General features: G+C 49.0%; 1 protein-coding gene across 1 annotated transcript; it reads right to left on the bottom strand.

Annotated features, from left to right (window-relative positions):
- Positions 1-2773: 2773 nt before the first annotated feature.
- On the bottom strand, positions 2774-9478 carry LOC122169845. Its single transcript, XM_042836308.1, is given in 9 exon segments — positions 2774-2933; positions 3257-3362; positions 3871-3962; positions 4652-4737; positions 7658-7914; positions 8119-8272; positions 9082-9191; positions 9194-9243; positions 9306-9478. Coding segments are annotated over 9 exon segments (1188 nt in total).
- Positions 9479-11439: the final 1961 nt, after the last annotated feature.

Here is an 11439-nt window from a genome sequence, read left to right as displayed (position 1 = left end):
AGACTTCTCTTTAGATAAATGTAGCTCTTCTCTTGAGATAGATTCAGCTCTTGTCTTCGTATAGATTCTGCTCTTCTCTTAAGACAGATGTAGCTCTTCTCTTCAGATACATGCAGCACTTCTCTTCAGATAGATATAGCTCTTCTCTTCAGGCAAATGTAGATTCAGGTCTTCAAATACGTGCAGCTCCTCTCTTCGGAGAGATGTAGCTCTCTTTTTCAGATAGATGTAGTTCTTCTCTGCAAACAGATTTAGCTTTTCTCTTCAGATGAATGTAGCACTTCAGATTGATGTAGCTCTTCAGATGCATGCAACTCTTCTATTTAGGTAGTTGCAGCTGTTCTCTTCAGACAAATGTGGCTCTTCTGATACATGTAGCTCTTCTGATACATGTAGCTCTTGCGATAGATGTACCTCTTCTCTTCATGCAGATTTAGCTCTTCAATTAGATGTAACTCTTCTCTTGAGATAGATTCAGCTCTTCTCATCAGACAGATGTAGCTCTTCTTTTCACACGGATGTAACTCTTCTCTTCAGGTAGATGTATCTCTTCTCTTCAGGTAGATGTAGCTCTTCAGATGCATGCAGCTCTTCTTTTCAGATAGTTGCAGCACTTCTCTTCGGAAAGACGTAGCTCTTCTGATACATGTTGCTCTTCAGGTAGTTGCTGATCTTCTCTTCCGATAGATGTAGCTCTTCTCTTGAGATAGATTAAGCTCTTCCCTTCAGACAGATATATGTCTTCTCTTCAGACAGATGTAGCTATTCACTTCAAGTAGATGTAGGTATTCTCTTCAGATATATGTAGCTCTTGTCTTCAGACAGATGTAGCTCTTCTCTTCAGACAAATGAATTTCTTCTCTTCAGATAGATGTAGCTCTTCTCTTCAGATAGACGTAGCTCTTCAGATGGATATAGCTCATCTCACTCATCTCATCAGATAGATGTAGCTCTTCTCTTGAGATTCAGCTCTTGTCTTCAGATAGATTCAGCTCTTCTTGTCAGATAGAAGTAGCTCTTCTCTTCAGACAGATGTAGCTCTTCAGATTGATGTAGCTCTTCTCTTCAGGTAGATGTAGGTATTCCCTTCAGGTAAATGTAGCTCTTCTCTTGAGATACATTTAGCTCTTCTCAGATAGATATGGCTGTTTTGTTCTGATAGATGTAGCTCTTCAGACAGATGTAGCTCTTCTCTTCAGATAAATGTAGCTCTTCTCTTGACATAGCTTCAGCGCTTGTCTTCAGATAGATTCAGTTCTTCTCGTCAGATCAATGTAGCTCTTCTCTTCAGGCAAATGTAGATGCAGCTCTTCAAACAGAAGCAGCTCTTCCCTTATGACAGATGTAGCTCTTCTCTTGAGATATATTTAGCTCTTCTCCTGAGATAGATATGGCTCTTCTCTTCAGACAGATTCAACTCTTCTCTTCAGACTGATGTAGCTCTTCTCTGCAGATAGATGTAGCACTTCTCTTCAGATAGATGTAGCTCTTCAGTTGGATGTTGCTCTTCCCCTCAGATAGATGTAGCTCTTATCTTGAGATAGAGTCAGCCCTTTTCTTCAGATAGATTCAACTCTTGTCATCAGATAGATGTAGCTCTTCTCTTCAAGCAAATGTAGATCCAGCTCTTCTCTTCTGATAGATTTATCTCTTGAGATAGATGTAGCTATTCTTTTCAAGTAGAGGTAGGTATTCTCTTCAGATTGATGTAGGTCTTCTCTTCAGACAGATGTACCTCTTCCCCTCAGATAGATATAGCACTTCTCTTCAGATTGATGTAACTCTTCAGATGCATGCAGCTCTTCTATTTAGATAGTTGCTGCTGTTCTCTTCAGACAAATGTAGCTCTTCTGATACATGTAGCTCTTTCGATATATGTACCTCTTCTCTTCAGGCAGATTTAGCTCTTCAGATAGATGTAGTTCTTGTCTTCAGATAGATTCAGCTCTTCTCATCAGACAGATGTAGCTCTTCTCTTCCGATAGATGTAGCTCTTCTTGTCAGATAGATATAGATCTTCTCTTCTGGCAAATGTAGATGGAGCTCTTCAGAGATATGCAGCTCTTCTGACCCATGTAACTCTTGAGATAGATTTAGCTATTCACTTCAAGTAGATGTAGGTATTCTCTTCCGATAAATGTAGCTCTTGTCTTCAGACAGATGTAGTTCTTCCCTTCAGACAGATGTAGCTCTTCTCTTCAGATAAATGTAGCTCTTCAGATGCATGCAGCTCTTCTATTCAGATAGATGTAGCTCTTGAGATGGGTATAGCTCTTCTCTTCAGATAGATGTAGCTATTCTCTTGATATAGATTCAGCTCTTGTCTTCAGATTGATGTAGCTCTTCTTTTCAGACAGATGTAGCTCTTCTCTTCAGATAGATGTAGCTCTTCAGATGGATATAGCTCATCTCACTCATCTCATCAGATAGATGTAGCTCTTCTCTTCAGATTCAGCTCTTGTCTTCAGATAGATTCAGCTCTTCTTGTCAGATAGAAGTAGCTCTTCTCTTCAGACAGATGCAGCTCTTCAGATTGATGTAGCTCTTCTCTTCAGGTAGATGTAGGTATTCCCTTCAGGTAAATGTAGCTCTTCTCTTGAGATACATGTAGCTCTTCTCAGATAGATATGGCTGTTCTGTTCAGATAGATGTAGATCTTCTCTTCAGACAGATGTAGCTCTTCTCTTCAGATAGATGTAGCTCTTCAGATGGATGTAGCTCTTCTCTTCAGATAGATGTAGCTCTTCTCTTGAGATAGATTCAGCTCTTGTCTTCAGATAGATTCAGCTCTTCTCTTCTGATAGATGTAGATCTTCTCTGCCGACTCTGCCGTGTTGTTCTTCCTTGTCACTTGGAGGTCACGCTCTCTGTGCTGGACCCACCCCTGATGCTTTGCTTTTGATAGAGCATTTTCTCTTCTCTGCTTGAGGCTCCTTTTTGGCAGAAAATGCCCCTGGGATCGCTGGCATCTGACTGAAAGGACAGAGTGGGAGAGGCATGCCTGAGTGGGTGATGGCTTTGGGGCCGTATCCTGCAATCCCGAACTAGGACCCTTGGTTGCAAAGCAGCTTTCTCCACACATAGCTCTCAGGTTGTGCGGTTGCTTTCCTGAGGGCTGGAGAGGGGCCAGTCCTGTGAACTGGGGGCTCCCAGGAGCACCATCCCACCCCTCATGTGCTGTGTTCACGTGCAATGGGCTCTTGTCGGGTTGGGAAAACACCCTGTGCACATCCCAACCCTGAGCCTGCAGTCTCACCTTGCCTTCCTCTTGTCCTCACTTGTTCCCCCCTCAGACCGTGTTGTATCCACTGGAATGGTGAGGTGGATCCAGCTGGTGAGGGGTGGCAGTGCAGGAAATTCCTCTGGAATTGAGAAGGAGAGATCTCGTCAGAGGAGACTGACCGTGGATCTACCGGCCCGGTGACAAGTAGGGTGCTCAGGCCTGTCCCAAAGCACCCGAGAGGGCTGCTCTGCTCCCCTCACAGATGCAGAGACCGCGGGACATCTGTGCCTCATACCCAGCTCCTTCTCTCTGAGGTGCAGCTGTGTTTTGGGACTGCATTAATGGCTTTGCTTTGGGAAAGAGGAGCTGGGTGGTGCCTGGGAGGTGACAGTCTCTTTTGGGGGCTCATTTCCTGGGGAAAGGACAGGGCTGAGGACCCCCCAGTGCTCTTGCCGTGCTCTGGGATGGGAGCACTTGTGGGAATTTCACCCAGCATTTTAGATTTGATGTGCGGTCAGGAGGAGAGGTAGAGCTGAGCTGGTGCAAATGGTTTCACAAGTCAGGGCCTTTGGGTGATGGTGGGCTGGGGATTTTCCCATCACATGTTGGTTGTGTGTGGCATGGAGAGGGATTGGCAGCTGCTTTACCTTTCTTGCCCCGGCCAAGACGTAGCAAAAGCCTTTTTGAGGCCCTGCAGGGTTTCCCTGGCGGTGGTTTGGGTGCAAACTCCCGTTTAAAGCTGTACAAAAGGAGAAGACATGGTGTGACCCAGGGCTCCAGCTGCCCTTTCTGCTGGCTGGGATCACCTGCTCGCAGGCAGATTCTCCCATCGCCTAGAGGCCGTCATTCCCCAGTATCGACTGCGCCCCGATACCAAGGACTGTCTTGGGAAACGGGGTCACCCAGGCCACGGAGGGATGAAAATGTCGCCTAAATTCCTTCATCTCTCCCATCAGATCTACCTCACAGAAATGTCTGCAATCCAGGAAGCATTTCCTGGAGGTGACTTGCTGAAATGTCCGCCTCTGGAGAGAAGGCCAAGCCTTCCCTCAGTTCCCTAAGTAATTGATCTGCGACCTAAGCACCAGGGCGAGCCCAGCACGCTGACTCTAAGAAAGCATGGAGTGTGGAGCAGGGTGGAGTCCTGTGGCCAAATTCCATGACCGCCCTGCAAGGATGGGACCTTGATGATACTATTGGAACAGATAAACTATCCTGCTTTCTTGGCCCACCCCGAGCCAAGGCTTTCCACCTTACATGTTTTCAAATAAACTTTGCAGGACAAAGGTATATTTGACTTGAGAGGCTCAAGCTCCACCTGATAGTAAGAAATTGTATTAAATGGCATGAGAGAGGAGGAATATGGGGGGGTGGAAGGATGCCATACACATGTGGGGAAGCAGGGGCCGCAGCCACAAACATACTCACCTGGGAAAGACGATGACTTGGCCTGAGGAGATCAGGGAGGTAACAGCTGCCACCCGGGGCACCAGCATGTCCAGCAGCCAGGGGACCTGCAGGGGAGGAACGGGGAGAATGTGGGATGACCTTGTCACGGCTGAGGCACTGGGGACACGAGGAGCCCAAGTCAGGGAGTGCTGGCAGCAGCACAGCACTTGCACAGCCCGAGCAGGTGGCCAGGTCCTGGTGGGCCATGTGCAGGCAGCTCTGGGCTCGTGGGGCTGCCCAGGTGTGAGAATCCTTCTTTGTTTTTTTTTTTTGGCTCAAAGCTTGCTTCCTGAGGTTTTTCTTGTGATAAGACTCTGAGTGACTTGTCAAGGAGAAAAGTAATGGGTGCTAACTGTGTGACAATGGATATCGCTTTGGGAACATTTGCAAGCCCCTTCCCCCAGAGCTGCTTGCTCTGTAGAAGAGAGGAAGAGAGTGCTCAGGAGTGTTCACTGGTGGAAGATCTGGCCTGTGGCCAAACCGCTCCAGCTTGCTATGGGAGGCTGGGGGATGATACCATTGTGTCCTGCGAAGGCAAGATGCAAGTTAGTGCCTCCCTGCTTCCTCTTACCTGCTGGCAAGGCCAGAAAGATAAGAACAAAGGAGCTTCCTGCTGAGATCCCAGAGCCAGAAGCTGCCACCACAGGGAGAACTGACTCAACCACCTTGGGTTTGAGCTGTCACTCCAAGGAGAGCTGACTCGACCACTTTGGATTTGAGCTGTCACTCCAAAGACAGCTGACTCAGCCACTTTGAAGCATTGAAAAAGGGCCATAATCACCATGGTCGTGGTCGTCGTTGTCAACAGAACAACTCTGCCTGACAACCCACCACTACTGAAGATCAAAGACTGAACTACGAACCACACTGGATCCATGGTGGTGATTATCTCCCTCTTGCTGCCTATAAAGACCCCTTGCTTCTTCTTTTCTATCTTTTTTATCACCCTCCTTCCCTTCCCCATTACCCTAATTCATAATAGTGTCCGTCCTCCCCTTCCCCATTTCCCTAATTAAGATTTGTAATAAACTGGTCAGACCAATATTTGAACTGTTGCTTCTTAATCTCACGCCGGGTATAGAGATAATAAAGGACCTCCTCTCCCTCCTATAAATTGGAGCGAGACATTTATTTAATGGCGTAGTCGTTGCAGGATACCCGCAGTGAGAGTGTTGTCCTTCCAGATCTAGTTTGAAACTGTTTTTTCTGTGTTCACCTCCTGGAGTTGCAAGGAGCGATAGTTTTGAAAATTTAGACGTGAGTCCTTCTCCAGGAAGACCACCCCATATTCTGAAACTTTACCTTTTATGTGTGCACCTCTCGGGGACGTATTTTGAACACTTGCATTTTGTTTAATACGTGTGTGCCTCCTCAGGAAGACCTCTCTGGTTATTTGGTAACCAAGCTGAGTGGTGCGGTTGATACAGGGGAAGGAAGGGATGCCATTCAGAGGGACCTCAACATGCTGGAGGGCTGGGCTCGGGTGAACCTAATGAGGTTCAACACGGCAAAGTGCAAGGTTTGGGCCGGAAGAACCCCAGGCACCCGTACAGGCTGGGAGGAGTGGTCCTTGAGAGCAGCTCGGCAGAGAAGGACCTGGGGGTCCTGATGGACGAGAGACTTAACATGAGCCAGCAGTGCGCTCTGGCAGCTCGAAAGGCAAATGGGATCCTGGGCTCCATCAGGAGAGGGGTGGTCAGCAGGGACAGGGAGGTGATTGTCCCTCTCTACTCGGCTCTTGTGAGGCCCCATCTGGAGTACTGTGTCCAGGTGTGGAGCCCTCAGTACAAGAAAGACATTGAGATTTTGGAAAGGGTCCAGAGAAGGGTGACTAAGATGATCAGGGGGCTGGAGCACCTCCCCTATGAGGACAGGCTGAGGGAGTTGGACTTGTTCAGCCTGGAGAAGAGAAGGCTGCGGGGTGACCTCATTGCAGCCTATCAATACCTGAAGGGAACCTACACCCAGGAGGGGAGTAAACTCTTCAAAAGGGCTGACAATAGCAGGACAAGGGGAAATGGATCCAAGTTGAAGGAGGGAAGATTCAGGTTGGATGTTAGGGGGAAGTTCTTTACAAGGAGAGTGGTTAGGCCCTGGATGTGTTCAAGGCCAGGTTGGACAGGGTCCTGGGCAACCTGATCTAAATGTGTATGTTTGGTGGCCCTGCTAGGCAGGGGGGTTGGAACTACGTTATCCTTGAGGTCCCTTCCAATCCGGGTGATTCTGTGATTCTGTGAAGTGTGAAATTTGAACCTTTTTTTTTGTTGTTGTTGTTGTGTGTGTGTGTGTCTGCATGCATGCGCCTCTTGGGGAAGTGAGGAAGTGATATTTTGTTACTTAAACGTGTGTGCCTCTCCAAGAAATTTTATTTACTCTATTGAAACCTAGAAAGTGTTGCTTTAGCGTCACATTTTTTGTGCTCCCCCAAAGAAAGGGAGGAGTGATTGGAGCATTTGCATTTGTTCAGGTGTGGTGTATCTCCCTGGGAGGAGCGGTAAGGAGTAACTGAGCTTTTGAATACGTGTACCTCCTCCTCCCTTAGTATAGATCTTTCATTGTATTAAGAAATGAGTAACAGTATTGCCAGTATGAAAAATGAAGATGTGTTATTTGACCTTTTAGAAAAGCATGGTGCTCGTCCCTCTTTATCAGGGGTGGACTGGGCACGCCAAAATTGGCATAATTTGCAGAGTGTTTTGGACCGCATTAGTGTCTTACAGAATGAGGCTTGTACACTAGCTGGAAAAGGAAAGTCGTTTATTTGTGCCGTACTCGGGGCTGCTTTAAAAGCTGCTGTGGAGTTCTGAAATGAAAAGCATTCGGCAGAACTCCAAACCATAGAAGCACTACAGGAATCGGTTAGAGTTACACAAGAATTGGTAAAAACTTCATAATCTCATGCCGGGTATATAGATAATAAAAGAACCTCCTCTCCCTCCTATAAATTGGAGTGAGACACCAGGACACGGAGAAACCAAAGCTCACCTTGAAAACAACTTTTTCCAGGTTCTCCTTCCCACTGATCCTCTCCAGGAAGTCATAGTAGAACTTCATGTGAACTCTTGTTCCCTCAATGAGGAGCACTCCTATGTCCTTCAGGACAAAGGCGACGTTCTCCCCCTTCCTGAGGCAGTGGGAGACGAGGGACGTTGTGCCAAATATGCAGGCCTTCCCAGTCTGCCGGCTCACAGATGCAGCTGTGGCCATCTCAGAGAATCTGAGGGCCTCCAGCTCCTTGTGGCCTGGAAAATCACACAGCAGAGGTTGTCATGCAGCAGCCGTTCCGTGGGTGCTTCCCAAGTGCTGCTTATTGCAGTCACCACCCAGGACAGCCTCGTATTGGGACGGGCTCCATGGAGGGAGGGTGAGGTTTGCTTTTGAGAATGGAGGCGATGGCTCCCTTTGTCCCATCTGTGCAGCAAGAAAGGGTTTAAGCCTCCTCCTACCTGGCAGGTAATCCTTGTTATCCGTGAAGTTACGGATGCCCGCAAGGTTCCTGGCTAGGTGAAATGCAGGCCACTGAATAACCATGGTTCCATCCTTGGCTTCGATCCGCTCGGAGGCAAGGCTGAAGGAACCAAAGGTTGGAATTCGGACTCCCTGCGCATAGAAGAGAAGGGAAAATGTTAAGGTTGGAGGAAGAGCTGAAGCACAGACGGTGCTTTGGGTCCTGCCGTGCCCTCTCCCATGTTCAGAAGCTCAGGCAGGGCTGTGGGAGAGCTTTGGGAAGGAGCTGCCCGGTCCTCTCCCTCCCTTTGCCCTCCAAAAACACAACCCAGCAGTCAGGGCAGCAGCAACCTCATGGAATCCAGAGGCTTCCAGAGTTCATGATCAGCCTCAACATATATGCTGTAGTCATATTCAGATGAGTCTGCTCTCTGCCAGATGCTTGTTCAGGATGCGGGACCCACCGCCATGTTCTGCTTTATACCCCTCCCGGGTGCCCGTGTCACAAACGTCATCATGGTGACATGGTGACAGCATGGCCGGTGCTGCCTGCTGCCCATCGTGATGCCAGCACAGCAGCTTGCTGCCCGCCCTGACATGGCAGGAGCCCAGCTCTGCCCCTTGGTGCCTGGCACTCCCCAGACCTGGACCCCTCGTGTTCCAGCAGCACCGTGCCAGAAGTGTTGCTGGCAGCTCCTTGGGCAGGCTCCAAAAACGCAACTCAGCAGTCAGGGCAGCAGCAGCCTCATGGAATCCAGAGGCTTCCAGAGCTCGTGATCAGCCCCAACATACATGCTGTAGTCATACCATGCATGCAGGAGGCCCACTGGTACCTGACAGGCATTTTGGGGGGGGTGAATATCCTGCTTTCTGCAGGGGGGGAGAGTCATTGAGTTCTGTGTCCCAAGGCGAGGGGCTCCCACCCCTCCAAGCAGACAAATGGGAAGAAGGCACCGACCCACCTTGCGCAGCAGGAGCTGCTCTTGGACATAGTCGGCCACCGCATCCCAGACAGCAACTAGCTCTGCAAGGCAAAGGAAAAGCAGGTCACACTCTGCTTCTGCCACTTCTACTGGCTTAGGGCAGGAGGGAGGTGGCAGATGGAAAATGTCGTCGCCGTCCCCAGCCCCACACGGAGGCAGCCCTGAGGTGGTCCCCATGCTGGCTCTTGCCCGCTCAGTGCCAGGACTCGCTGGCAGCTCTGCTCCCCTGCCAGCTGTGGACCCACGTACCTCTGGCAGTGACCTCTGGCATTCTGTAGCCCCGCGGTGTGGCGGGGCCATCCTCCCAGAATTTTATCTTGGTCTGCTTGGCACAAGCACGATGCTCCACATTGGCAACAGCCATGCCGGAGCTCATCCTTCAGGTGCGTCTGCTCTCTGCCAGATGCTCCTTCAGGATGTGGGACCCACCACCGCGCATCACCTTCACACCCCTCCTGGGTGCCCGTGTCACAAACGTCACCATGGTGACACGGTGACAGCGTGGCCGGTGCTGCCTGCTGCCCATTGTGACATCAGCACAGCAGCCTGCTGCCCACCCTGACAGCCCAGTTCTGCCCCTTGGTGCCTGGCACTCCCCAGACCTGGACCCCTCGTGTGCTGGCGGCCCCTCGGGCAGGCTGGCCCCACTGTCATATGCTGAGTCTGCGATCTTCTGAGGTTCTCCCTGTGCTGGCCTGAACTCCTTAGCCCTAAACTGCAGGCATTTGGCTGATCTGGAGCTCTGTGGCTGCAGGCTCGCTTGCTCCCTTTGGGCACCGAGGGCAGGCTGGCCTTTGAGCTCCATGAAGACCACCAGGTGGGTTTTGCTGCCCTTACTCAGCCCAGGTCTGGTGCTTGGCCTTGGGTTCCACGTTAGTTTGGCTGGATGCTTTTCAGGCAGAAGACAGCCCTGGAACACCCATGCCCTCTTAGAGATGGCCAGCCGAATGCCTGAAGAGGGTGGGAGAGAGAACCAGCATTTCCAGGGAACTCGGCAGCAGACCTCTGTTCTCTGTTTTCCTTCTTAAAGTTTCCTTCTAAAATTTCCTTCAATTTCTCTAAGAGCAAGAGGAAGGAAATTTCATTTCAAAGAGCATTTCAAAGAAAATGTGATACCCTGAAAACCAGTTTGGATGTGGGACTAGTTTTAATCACAATACAGTTTAGAAGAAAAAAATGCAAACACCTCTATTGAATGCTAAATTGCAGTTATTCTACATGGAGCCTGCGTGTCAGGGAGCCTGAGCCTTCCCACCAGTGCTGCGTTCCATGGCAGCAGTGGGGCAATCTGACAAACTGGCACCTGGCATGGAAGTGTGTGCAAAAGTGTGCGAGCAAAGGTGTGGAACTGAGCTCCTTCGTGTAGAAAAAATGGCACCCACATGACCTTCATGATGTCTATGGAGACAAAACAGCAGGTGTCAGCTTTGGCATCACATAGTAGCAGCATGAAGTATACTGTGAAGAGCTGCAACCTTGTAATAAAGAACAAATAGCAAGGATTGCAGCCTTTCAAGACCTAAAGGGAGCCTACAAACAGGAGGGGCATCAACTCTTTGAAAGGGAAGATAACTGCAGGACTGAAATTTGACAGAACTATTTTCTCCTGGCCAATGAATTTCTTTTGATCACAGAAAACATTCACTCTCTTCATAAGTGAGTTTGGGAGGTTATCTCAGTGAATGCTTTTAGCATAACAACATGAAAGTTAATCATTAAAGTGTCATGGTTTTATGACACGGCTAAACAGCCGTCTTGCCTTCAGCTTTAGAATAAGGCCTTTGGTTTTGGACACTCACCCTCTCATTTATTTGGTTTATTAGGGAGAAGCAGGCAGCTCAGCACCACGCAGCCATTCAGCCACTCTCCACATGAGATGGGGAGCAGAGTCCAAATTAAAGGTGTAAAAACCAGTGGGCTGAGATAGAGTTCAATATGAGAGAAAAGACAGATAATTAATAGTAAGAAAAACAACCACGGTAATCATCATCATGCTAAAAGAATAAGAATGATGAAAGAATAATATCTGGAACGAGAGATGCCATTGCTCACATCTGCTGAATGCCCAGCCAGTTCATGAGCCCCGTTCTATTGCTCAGCCTGGTGCCAGATGCTATGGAATATTGCTTTGGCCACTCTGGGTCGGCTGTCCTGGTTCTGTCTCCTCCCAGCTCCTCGTGCCTGCCCAGCTCCTCACTGGCAAGGCAGTCTGAAAAGCTGAAAACTCCTTGGCTGAGTGGAAGAACTGCCCAGCAACAGCCAAAGCATCAACATCATTCTCATACAGAATCCAAAGGACAATACCATGCCTGCTCATAGGAAGAAAGTTAACTCTAT

This window comes from Centrocercus urophasianus, unplaced genomic scaffold (assembly GCF_019232065.1).
Source record: "Centrocercus urophasianus isolate 14NV4802_14NV808 unplaced genomic scaffold, USGS_Curo_1.0 seq_59, whole genome shotgun sequence".
Lineage (NCBI taxonomy): Eukaryota > Metazoa > Chordata > Aves > Galliformes > Phasianidae > Centrocercus > Centrocercus urophasianus.
This window is presented reverse-complemented; position numbering and strand designations above follow the sequence as displayed.